This window comes from Anopheles aquasalis, chromosome 2, assembly GCF_943734665.1.
Source record: "Anopheles aquasalis chromosome 2, idAnoAquaMG_Q_19, whole genome shotgun sequence".
Lineage (NCBI taxonomy): Eukaryota > Metazoa > Arthropoda > Insecta > Diptera > Culicidae > Anopheles > Anopheles aquasalis.
Genome location: NC_064877.1, coordinates 44107501 through 44120000, shown reverse-complemented (window position 1 = coordinate 44120000; position 12500 = coordinate 44107501). Strand labels below are relative to the sequence as shown.

The window sequence follows — 12500 nt, the reverse complement described above, 5'->3', positions numbered from 1 at the left end:
CCTCGAGTGTACTTTCGATCCATTCCGTTTAAAGATTCTACCATATTTGGATTTAAAAGTCAGCCCACCGCAAAACCGCATGTTGGCCAGCCAGCCAGTCAGAGCGCGATCTGATCGGTTCGGACTACTTGTTGCTCCCAGACCACCCCACAGACCTTGGGCCTAGCTGTGCGACTGCTGTCGGCCGTCGCGGTGTCGGTGTGTGGCGGGTTTTGGAGGACATGTGTCCCCGCCTTCGCCTGCGCCTGCGCCTGCGCCTAGGTGTCTCTCTCCTCGTCCCGCACACTGTGCATGCGTTGTTGTCTCGATTCAGACGTGTTTGTTTTTAGTTTCAGTTTTCTTTCTTTTTTTCTTTACTTTTTGCAAACGAATCCCACCCATCGGTGGTCCTGCGGTGGCACCACAAAACCTGTTCCTTTGGAGTGATGACGATAAAAAACAGAAAGCACGCAGCAAGTGCTTGATGAAGGACCGTGTGCATGGCCACCTCGGGGGAGCATCAAGTGGAGGATTCATCAAGGGATAGGCCCAACACACCAACACACACTGGTGCGCGATCATCATCTGGGGGCGGGAAATCCGCACAATTATGATTGGATTCAACGAATTATTTCATCTTTTTTTTTATTTGTTTCGGACCTCAGACCTCGCTTAATCTGAGGATGATTTAACACCTTTAGCGCACGATTGTATCGATCTCTTCCATCCAACCACTTCTTATGAGGTCATACAGAGGCCCCTGGAACGTGCAGGTTGCTTCGAGACGTCTCGTACCGAGTCATCGAGCCCCAGTGGCCAAGGTTCTCGTTGAGCAGACACACGACACACGAAGAGACCGAACCAAAAATGGTGCTTTTGACAGGTTGAAGGCCACAGACAGAGAGGAATTGGGGTTTCAGCGCACTCATCGATCACTGCCGATCAGCGCTTCGGCGCTAGTTAAATATTTTGTCCATGACTTCATTGCGCGTGGCTAGGGCGTCAGGTTCCGGTCATAGATTCCAATTTTGAGTGATGCCTTCGTCATCATCATTTTGCGATCATTACAGTGATCTCAGCTGTTCAGAAGGAAGCTTTACGCACAAGATGCGACAGGCTGCTTTGTTGTCTGCATGCTGTATGTTAATAAAAATAGAGATTTATGAGTCTGATCAGAAGGATCTTTTGTAGCAAGCCAAGACTGCTTGTCAAATGTAGCGCGAACTAAGCAAGTAAGTAATAATTCTAAAAAGTCCCTGAGTCTAATGAAAACAGATAAGAATAAGATAAGAGAATAATTTAATAAGACTTCTGTCGCTCCAACAATGAAACCATTGTGGCACGGAATAACAATCCTCTCGCGTCCGTTATCTGTTTATTAAATTGAAAACGAAGTCATAAATGCGGTGACCAACCATTCGGAATTATGACCTATTCCAACAAACAACGAAACCTGTTACGACACCATAAATTGGTTGCCATAGATTGCACTTTCACCTCCGAGCAGCAGATTAGTTCTTTCGAGTTCGAGCTTCCGGATCCATCGTCGCCGTATCTGTCTTCCCCTTGCCCCGTCTTCCCCCCCTTTGTGTACGTGGTATGACACAGCGGAAGCGTGCCGGAAGCCGGAACGGAAGTATCAAATGAATTAAATCCACTCGGGCTTACCAAACGGTGATTTCGGTGACACATTTTCGGTGAAGGAACGGGGAGTCCGTCACCGGTCGCTGAAGGCTTATCTTCCAACTCGATCGGTGACGACGATGGACGGATGCTCCCTCCACCCCTCCCCAAAAATGAACTGCGTGACCTCATTTTTCATCAACACTCCGATGATGCGCCGTCATAAAGAAATTCCTTTACCATCTGGTCGGGCACCCGGATTCCGGATAGTAATTGCAAGTGAGAACAGACATTATTGTCCGGGGGGTGTGGAAAGATTTGTGTTCTGGACCGATCTTCGGGGGGGGCGCGATGAAGCTAATGCTCCGGTCCGGTGTGCTACGTGTTTTGTTGGGTTGTACACGCTAACAAATATTACTCCAGCTGTAAAACACCACGATGCCACCACGGGTTTAGCGCTCCATCCGTCATTTTGGTTTATGGAAGTTCTATAACACTCCATAAAGCATCGGCCAGTTCGTAGCCCCGTCATCGACAGATGGTACGGAACGCCATCTCCAGCATAAACAGCTCGTGAAGCTGCGAGCAGCGAGCGTTACCTCTATCTGTTCTGTTACACCTCACTTTTAAAGTGCCCTTTTTAAGAACTGACACGCGCCTGTGTTGAAAAGAGTTTTTATTCGTTTTCTGGCTCACAACACGCCAGCATAATCCGTTGATCTGGGCGCCGAGTTGGCCGTGCCGTGACTGTCGTCGTGACACGGAATCCGAATGATCACGCGAGCGATCGAGTCAACGGCGCGGCTGAACCCAGCGAAAGGTTTGGGTTCAACACAGCAGATGGTGCCGTCAGCGAATTCTGGCAACGGAGACGACGCCTGCGACGCGATTCCAGCAAACCGATACCGATGGAGAGCTCGGCTGTAACCCTAGGCCTTGCAGCGGTCGGGGTTTTATTTTTGCGATTCATCATCATATATGGACATTGGCGGTGGCGACACTGCCCTTAATGCGTATGCGGCCTGCTACCTGCGGTCCTCCCCAAGTGCCACAAAGTTGCTAACATTGCATAGCGCGCCCATCGTCCCCGTGCTATGCAAAACTCGTTTCGCAATCCGCCAGCCAGTTATGCGGGCAAGGTGAAACGCATCGCGACTGAAGATAAGCATACTTCTTCGTTGCGGTATAGGATTGTACCTCTAAAGAGTGACGCACGGAAAGGACCGGTGCCCTGATAGGTTGTTCGGGATGGAACTGAAATCTAGCATGAATGTCCATTTTTTTTTTTAAGAAAAATTGATAACAAATTATGCAACTCAACGTAGAATTGAATGCTTACTTCAACGACACGCCTCTAAGCCACGATTTTGTCAAACGAAACAGGGTTTAACCCCGTGGCCTACAATGTCTAGCCGTTCGTTTATCTGCACCCCAGATTATCGAGCATTTATGGGCGTCATATCTTAATTGCTCCACTTGAGACAACCGATAGATAGTTTATCTGGGGATGGCTGAAATCGATAGGGAATCATCCAAACGTATTGTGCGCCCCTCTCCTACGACTGTGTTCACTGCACTGGAATGCAATCGGGCGTTATCATCATCCCACCACAAACCGCCCCGAGCCCCGATAGTGATTGGTGGTGCGCGTCTTGGTGAGCTTGTTTGCTCACTTGCCTTTTTAATGTCTGGTGTTGGCTCTTCGGTACGACGTGCTAATGGATCGGCGATGGCAATCTTTTTCAATTTCCTTCGATTGTCGATTCAATTTAATGGGAGCACATATCATCACGCCTGTGACGACGACCAAGGCGGCAAAACGGCAAACGCACGTCAACATACGGCTATCTCGTACACTTTAAGTGCATTGTTCCGAGTGACTGTATCAATTCGAGTTTTTATTACACATGAGAGGGCAGGGAATCGAAACAATTTATTAGATTGGCTCGGCTTCACATTGGCAACATTGGTTTCAGCTAGATTTTCTAGCCAGAGGTGAACAAATGCATTTATCAATACTGTAAGCCAAAAGGAAATTGGAAAAGTCAAACTCCAGTTATAGCCAAAGGATACCCTTTCGTTAGCGAGATAGTAAATCGTCTGCTGATCTGAGCGGCCGGAAATTCGTGCTTCACAATTTCGTTGTCGTTCCTTTGCAGCACTCCGCCAGACAATCGTCGTCTCCATTTTCGGTCACTTTGCTCAGCGGTCGACTGAAGAACCGATTTGTACACGTCACTGGTGTTCGACCGATCGAGTGTCGTGGCCACAGAGCGCTGCATCAACCAACCTCCCTCTCCAATAATCGTCGGTGACCGGTGATGCCGATTGCGTTCGATTGCTCTCATCTCCCGGCTGCGCAGAGAACCAAAGCTCCGTGAAGGGCTTTCACAGGGTGTTGATCAGGGCACAGACAGACGCCCGTGCACACATACACCCAGTCAGAATGGATGCTTTTTTATGCTGTTCGTGCTCAGACGGAGCGACAGACGGACAGTAAGACCAAAAGGTCGAGATCGGGGCGGTTGACGGGGGGGTTTATGCGGCGAACTGTGAAGTCTCCTTCGAAGCGGGTTCCGTGGCCCAAAAATGGGTCAAACATAACTTGTTTTACTTTCAGATTTGGCTATCTCCCATCGGGCGATGGTATGTTATTTAATGTTTTCTTCCAACTGTTTCTCCTTTAATCTGTGAGATGGTATTAACTTTAAAGGGTATGGTAGGGAATTACTTTTAAAGAATTCAATAAAGCAAAAGGGAAAATGCATTAAAGTTAATAAAAGGTGATTGGTTTTTCCCGTTTGCTAAGTGGGCTGTAAGTTTATCTTGGGCATTAGTTTATCTCTAAATTCTCTATTTAACTTTCCGTTATCGGTTGCAGATGTTTCGATTGGAATTTTTAGCTTAGCGTAAATCTCATTCGCCGCTGGGCGATACGCTTACTCGATGATACTTTATCATCGATTTTGACGACGAAGTAATTGAGTGGGTTTAGAAGCGCGTAATTTATCAAAACCATTTCTTAGCACCCTATCTCTGTATGGTTTGACAACTCAAACCGAGCTCTTATCGATGATTGACTATCGTATGATGTCTTCGCCTTTTTCTGATAAGGGATACACCACGTTCTACCAAATCTGTATCGCCAGAGGCATTTAAAGAAAGCTCAATTTAAATTTAGGATAATTATAATAAACACTGAAACCTTATTCACTCATGCGCTTTCTTACACTATTAAAAAATGTGTTTCATTTATCAAAATCATATCCGAAATTATCACGCCAAACCATCTCCCGCATGACCAGAAGAGGAGAGAAAGCAACTCGAGCATTAAGCGATAGATCGAGCAACGATCGTTCGCAGCAGGGAACAACAAAAGCTCGTCTATTACGGTTCGCACTCGTGTTTCCAAGAGTCGCACAGTTATCTTTCAGAACGATAGACTGCCAAATCATTGCGTTTGATTTGATTTACTTGAGGCCATTTTCTACCGCCACTGCCGGCAGCACCTTCCCGCACGGTGCTGTCGCTATTGTAAAGCTAGGTTCGCATAAAACATAAGCCGGACATACACCGGGGGATTTGAATGCACACGAGAAGAGACCATTTACGTGAAGAAGTGCTTCGTTTATGATGAGATCGCAAACCACCACACTGGCTTACGATCACAATCTTCTATCTGCGTACTGAGCTCAACCTAACGCTCTCCTGCTGCCTTCGAATCTGTTTTGAACTCGAAGGTTAAGGCTTCCCGCTTAGGTCGATAAACAATAATCACGTGAACAAGACCTTTTCCTCCAGCGTCTCGCAGACTGCTTAGCCTCTCGCCAAGTATCATGAAGTGTCCATAAACTGTACCTTCGATCGATCGATTATTACCGTGATGATTCACGGTGGACCGCGCTTCCCCTCCATTGTAGTGTGATCACGAGCACACTTAGCACGTACACGTCCTCCCTTTGGACGTGTCAGAATGTCCGGCCTCCCGTTCTTCCATCACCGGCAGCGACAGGATGATCAGTGCACGGCCACGGTGATGCAATTGTTTGCTTCCAATCAATATTTTAGCACCTTATCTCACTCACTCACGTACTTCAAAGGCATCCGTGAGGATTGAACTTTGAGGTGGTTCAAAAGATTGACAGAATTGGCTCATGATTAATATGTTTTGCCAAGCATTGTGCCAGCCCCGCATAAATTCTTCGGTCAACGCAGTAATCTATGAACAGTATTGCAGATCGCTTCTGGTTGCCCACCAACCGCAACGGCTTCGGTGGTTGCCTTCGCGAACATTCCTCTTCTCACGGTCACCGAATATGGTGATCATTTTCGGATGACTTCATCATCGCTCCGCAACAGCCAGCTGAGACTCGTTTAAGGGTAAAGCTAGCGCACATGCTCGCAACCTGCCGTGCTGGTCCACAATGTCGATCAAGCACGTAGAAAAACGAGAGAGAGAGAGAGAGAGTGAGAGTGACATTTGCAATGTCGCCGCGTGTGTTGTGACACTGAATCACGGAAACCCATTTAAATCGTATGTAAACCCCCCCGAGCCTCGATTTATGGCCGCAGCTGGAGCACCGCAGTAATGTCTGAGTATGTCCTTAAAGCGGGCGGCAGAAAGTGCCCTTATCAGTCAAGCTTACGGCCGATTTGTGGCTTTAATGAATGCAGGCTGAGGGTCGCAACGCTGCGCGCCACTGACGTCCGTTTCTAACATGCGCAAAGACAAACGACGAATGCACCGGCCGAACCGAACACCGAACGGACCGACCCCGCAAGGGAAACCTTCCAACGGATTTACTCAATTTACGCTCAATGCGCTCCGTGCGACCCTCTCCTTCGCTACGGCATCGGAATCGCCGCTCGATATGGCGTTCTCGAGGCGGCCTCGGATGCGAAGCGTTGGATGATTCTAATGTCTAGTGCTGGTTTGCTGCTGGTGCTAGTGTAGCACACGAGAGTTCGTTCGTTCTAACGACGACTAACCTCGCCGATTCGATGCGCCGATGCGATGCGAGTATAATCAATTTGATTGATTAAGCCAACCGAGACGAGCCAGCCCAAGCCAAGCCCATCGATGTTCGTTTTTTTATTTTTTCGAAGTGGAGAGTCGTTGGATTGATTAAAGAAATAGCGAAATTCCAGACACATTGCGCAGGTTTTATTCGTGGAGTTTTGACCGGGAATACAAAAAACCGCGAGGAACTACACGCTTATCTAGAGTTGCTGACGTAATCTTTGCTTGCCCTGCTGGCCCATGGCAAAGCTATGGAAGGGCCGCAACACGGGCAATCGTCTAGAATTCCCAGTCCTCACCCCTCACATCAACGTCGTTAGTTATCGGAACACAAACATACCGCCCCTGAATGGTACTTCTCCTCCCATCTACACCAATCCACGCAACAACACGCGGCTGGTTTATCATGCTGGTAAAAAAGGGGTGAAAAGGAAGTTACTGTTTAACCAGTCGGTTGATTGATGTGACGGCATCCCACCACCAGCAGTATAGGTAGGTGTGCGTCTGTCCCGGAGTCCGGACGATCCACCAGCACGGTAATGGCGCAACCAGCGTTATAGTGATGGTTTGTCAGATGGAACGGAACACAACAGCGGTACCGAAATGGCGTCATGTACTTGGTATAAAGGACGCCATAGTTTACTGCAAAGCTATCTCCAAATATTGGTCCAGACTCCGTGGGTTTTATGACAGAACCTCTTCAAATTTTGAATGATCTTATGGGTTGTAAATTATGGTACGATCGTGATCACCACGGTCATCACTCTACAATGTGTACTACATAAAAGCAAACATTGAGGATTCTAAACACATTCCATGGCACCATGAGTGGCAGTTTTGACTTTAAACGTTTGAGGCCACTCGCTCACACTCGATCTCGCGATCTCTTCCCCTTTCGATAAAGCTTCAAAATGAAGTCAACGAGTGATCTCCCTGTGGCCCCGGTGTGCCAATCGGTGTGCTAACGGTTAACCAACAATCGCGCTGCAGGCGTCGAAGCGAACTGGGTTCCGAAACCGAAAAGACCATTGGCCCTTTTTGGCAGGCGCACCAATTAATCATATCCTCTTGCCGAAGAAGAAGTAACGGTAAGTATTCCAATCCAACGAAGGATTCCAATCCTGTCGATCAGGGAGAAAGAAATCAGAGATTCGAAATCGCCTGCCGGAAGATTTGAAGAAATGGTACACCGCCCGGAGCACGCAAAGCATGGTGGTTCGATTTGCGGCGCTGACTGGCTCCGGAATCCACGGTGATGGATTTTTCGGGAGTCCCAGTAATTAGTAAGTCAGTTAGTTCGGGAGTCGAAGGGAGAGAATAATTAGTGGCGTGTGCCTTGTGCAAGCGCTGTAGATTAGCGGATTCAGATAACGCCAAAAAGGTTGGAAGAAGGTTCGCAAACGGATGCACTATATGCCTGGGGCGGGAGGTTAATGACTAGCTTTTGGGCTCGCTGGTTCGTGTTGACCCTTTGGCGGCGGCGGCGGTGGCGGCGGCGGCGATCGCGAATCGCTTGCCCACCACGGAGGCGCTTTCGCTAATTGTAGACTGCGAAAGTAGATTAGGCAAGGTAGGCGCCCGCCGGTGGAGCAGGTAGCACCATCAATCCCCCCCCAGTACTTGATGATCGCGCGATGCACTTTTTGGACACAATGTTTACCTCCGGACATTCCATCACGTAATCTGCCCTTCCTTGAGGGTCTGACAACGTTTTAAGTCCCGTTCGCTAGATAACGCTCGCTTGATCTAGACGGAACGAACGATCCAACCTTTGCCAGCGCACGGTTCGGTGTCAAGGTGTCATTAAAGTAAACTGAACCCAAGAACACCTAGTCTGCGACCGACTGCATCCCACAAAAAAAAAAAGCTTTCTTTCGTCCAAAACCCGGCACGTGCCCGAAAAGGGGCACGCAACGCAATCGGTGAACGAAAGAACCAACGAAAACGATGCCGTTCCTCACACCGGTGGCCCAGCATATCTTACGGTTCTTCTCTCGGTCGTGCGCCGTGGAATGTGAAACGGCAAAGCAAGCAGCAAGCAAGCAGCAAGCAACTGCCGCCACCATAAACACGACACGCATGAATGCTTTGTGTCTTCGATTTTCCGGCCAAGCGTGTTTGTTTTGGGCGTCTTTCGTTCGTCGGTTAGCTGGGCCTAGGCCTAGGCCATGGCCATGGGATCATCAGCATCGTTTTCCGGTTGTACCACTGTTGCTGCTTCGACCTAGTGGCCACCGGTTTACCGTTGCACGGCGAGTAACTGTCCGGGCGGATTTATGAGGAACCGTCCGTTTGGAAGCTTTGGTGCGTCGATTCCAATCCGATCGAGAATGTTTGATGATGGGTCGTCTCTGGTTTCGGACTCAGTAGGCTCCGTATAATCCCGGCATGCTATGCATTCCCGATCGTAGAAGCAGAAAACCTCTCTGACACCTCTGGCCACTGGGCGGGATCATAGTTAATGGACTTTTTATGTCCCCCCCCCCCCCCCCCCATCGCGCAAACAGTCACCAGTGTCCAAACGTTGATAGCAAAGCACACGTTTGTTATCGTGGTCTGAGTTGGTGTGCGGATGGAGACTTCCTGTGGTTCTTTATTTTGTTCTCATAACCTCGAAAACCGGGCGTGAAGCGACATTTGCACCTGAAAGCCAACCGTGCATAACGCGTACTAGACCGGGTGGTTCGTGCCCAAGGTCTCCCAAGTCGGCTGCTCCCCGCGCGGTACTCCCGGCACCGTTCTTCGCTGACGGAGAACCAACAACAAAGTGGAAAGAAAAACGCCTTGTGTGTACAATGTGGGCGTCCTCCAGCTTATAGTTGGCATCATCTCGAATCCATCGCCTATCCTGCTCCAGCAGAGGACAAGGCGTTTCAAGGACTGCAAGACGCGTCGTGGAAAATGGAAGGGGAGGCACACTCACGTACACAGTAAGTAACCGCCGCGCAGTAATATTGCAGTAAGAAGTATGAAAAGACCTCTTTTAGCACAAACGGAAAAAGGGCGAAAAAACGGAGGACCATCATCCGACGTGGACGGCCCGGAGCCCGGTCAAGGTTTAGGCCCGGGAATGAAGGCAAATAATGGGACGAAAATGGGCCACCAGCGCACCCGTTCGCTCCTTCAGGCTCCAGGCTGCAGCCATACACTCATCAGAAATTCTATCCGCGGTAGCAGCAGCCGAGCGCAGTGCTTTCTTTGCACGCCTCTCTCGTGTCCGTATTGCATTGTGTGCCGCGGAGATATTATCCCACGCTTTGACACATGCTGGTCAACTAACCAGCGCTTTTTGAGAAACCCTCGAGTGAGTGAGTGGTGAGGGTGTTTTGGTGTGCGTGGGTTTACATTACTTCGCTTGGCTAAATAGCCTCATCAAGCATTAATCGTTCCAGGCTTGGGCTCAAGTGGATCCGCGTCCAGCACTGGCGATTGTGTGGCCAGTGGAAGTGGAGGGATCAGAAGTGTTGTTGCTGCTGCTGGCTGCCGGCTGTTGCTAAGAGCAACCAAGGCTCTCTGTGTATGGGGGGCTACTGGGATGCTTTTCAGAATAACCGTGGAGATTATGCAAGACACTTGAGCGGCATCGAAGCGACCATTTATGGTGACACACTCCAGGATCCAGTTGGCTTGGGCCGCTCCATCCATCCATTACTCATCGGCGGCTCAATGAGTTGTAACGGTTAAGAAGACTTTGAATTTGAATGCGAAGTTGCTAACGAATCTCCGCCTCAAGTGAGTTTTGGCTGCTAAGCTTAGCTTACCCGGTCCCATTTTTGCGAATTTCATATTTCCCCCCACTCCCTGCCCTTCTTTCTTTCCGCCAATCTGCAGGATCGAAAACGGATATTCATGATTGCGTGCGGATGTGGTGGTTCAAACGACGTTACAAAAGCGTTCCAGCAAAAGAAAAAAAAAACCCGGAATGACTCGCACGATAATGACCCAAGGAAGGATAATATATGAAGAGGCACGAAACGCCACTCCGGGACCACCTCTGCAGCGGCCCTCAAACACCCGGAACCTCTGGATGGCAAGGAGACAAGGAAAAAAAAGGCTTGGTGCGATCGCGTCGTGGCATGACGATGACATCATCGCCGCTGTATGATGGTACTGTTGCTGGCCAAACCATTGGCCACGTTCTTACACCCGTGGCGTGCGAGTGGCGTCTTCTTCCTTTTTTCCTCTTTTGATTCCATTCCAGTCGAAAGGTGCGGCTCGCGATACCGGTTTTGAGCGAACGGACCAAGGCGTACCATCGTCATCCTTCGTCCTGTCCTGTGCCTCGCCCGCCCCCCCGGGGGAAGGATGTTAAGAGGTTGAGGAGGGCCCGGAAAACCAAAAGAGAGACACTCCGTAAGTGTCTGTGCGTGTGTGTTCGTGTCTGTGGTAGAGAGGCCAACAGTATCGGAACGAAGGACGCACCTCAAAAGACACATTAATGCAATGCAGACACAGGAAATTGGATTGGCCGATGTATGGGAGCGGGTTCGGTCGGCCTATGGTGTGCCTGGGGTCCAATTTCTTTAACTCCAAGCACGCGTAGAGGTTGGTGTATTGGTACACCGTGCCCTTGGGGGTTACATTTCGCACAAAACAGCTCCAGATGTTTCCATAGCGGCATTTGACTAATTGCGGATTAATTACCGACAGAAAGGGGCAAAGGGTGGCCCGAAATGACGCATGAGGATGCGAACAGAAGATGCGCGTGGCGTTGAGTGAAGAGTGAAGTATTAGAAGAAGCTCGAGTGATCAAGAGTGGCGAGTTGATGGAAGCATAAATTATGTTCCGATAACTGACCAGCATTCCGATGCGGTTTATGTTCGCTTATCCGGGCTGACAGTACAGGAAGAAGGCCATTTTTGTGTTGCAATTCCGAAGGTTAGCAAACCATCAATTCCATGAGTAAGACCGAATTGATCGATGGTCCAAAATGCGACATTCGACACTGTCCACACAGTCCAATGTGAAGTCTCTTATCGCACCGAGGCTCTTATCGGTCTGTATGAACCCGAAATCGTCCAACGGTTGCATCTAACATCATTCGGAACGGTCGTTTCTACCTTTGATCTCTTGCCCTCTCCACAAAACTTTGTTTGAGAATGGAAGGAGAAGGTGAACGCCAAAAAGGCCGGTGGGACAGATGCCAGGGCGTGCAGCCGAAGAATCGGGTCAACGATGCTCACGAACGTGCCAACGAAACAACGAGACATCCAGAAACTCCCCTCCTCCCGGGAGAGTTCCTCTTGAGAGCGACAAACCACAGGGGAACCAGCATCGAGAAAGGCGTCTCCGGGGACTCTGGGTAGGATGGACACCACAACCAAAACCTGTCTGGAGGCACACACAAGCACACACACTCACTGGCGGTCGGAACGCTGGAGAAGCTGGATTCCACGACACATTCCCCAGCATCCACAAACCCGCGCCCGCGCCCGGAGAGTGGATTGCTGCTGAGATGAAATGCAGATTACTCCTGCCGGCCATGCCGTGTCCAGAGTCCAGTCGGCTCCCCAAGAGTCACGAATGGAATTCGGTACTCCCTCCTAACCCCGCGGAACCGGAGAGAAAGCAAATGCCCTGTAATTGTCTCCCACGCGCGTTGGATGGCAACGGTTGTGGGGATCCGGAGTTTGGGGTCAACCGCAGGCGACAACGACGACGCCGTACACTCACCTTTCGCTGCGCTTCGGCGGCAAATCCGGATTTCGGGGCACGGTTGGTCGACATCTTGTGTTGTTCGCGCTTTCGCTGTTTTGGTTCTGTGAGATGAAGCCGGAGTCACTGATAAACACACCCACACGCGCGTTGCAGGATCAGGCACACAATCACACACTGTGTACCAGCAGCAGTAGCAGCTATGGGAGGAGCAAGGAGCCA

General features: G+C 49.8%; 1 protein-coding gene across 1 annotated transcript in view; it reads right to left on the bottom strand.

Annotated features, from left to right (window-relative positions):
* The window catches only part of LOC126573506 (myophilin), a 17019-nt gene that overhangs the window by 4315 nt on the left and 204 nt on the right, over positions 1 to 12500 (bottom strand). The window contains exon 1 of the mRNA XM_050233680.1: positions 12297 to 12500. This exon is cut by the window's right edge and continues 204 nt beyond it. Within this exon, the coding sequence (XP_050089637.1) occupies positions 12297 to 12350 (54 nt within the window). The 5' untranslated portion in view covers positions 12351 to 12500. The remainder of the gene's footprint in view (positions 1 to 12296) is intronic.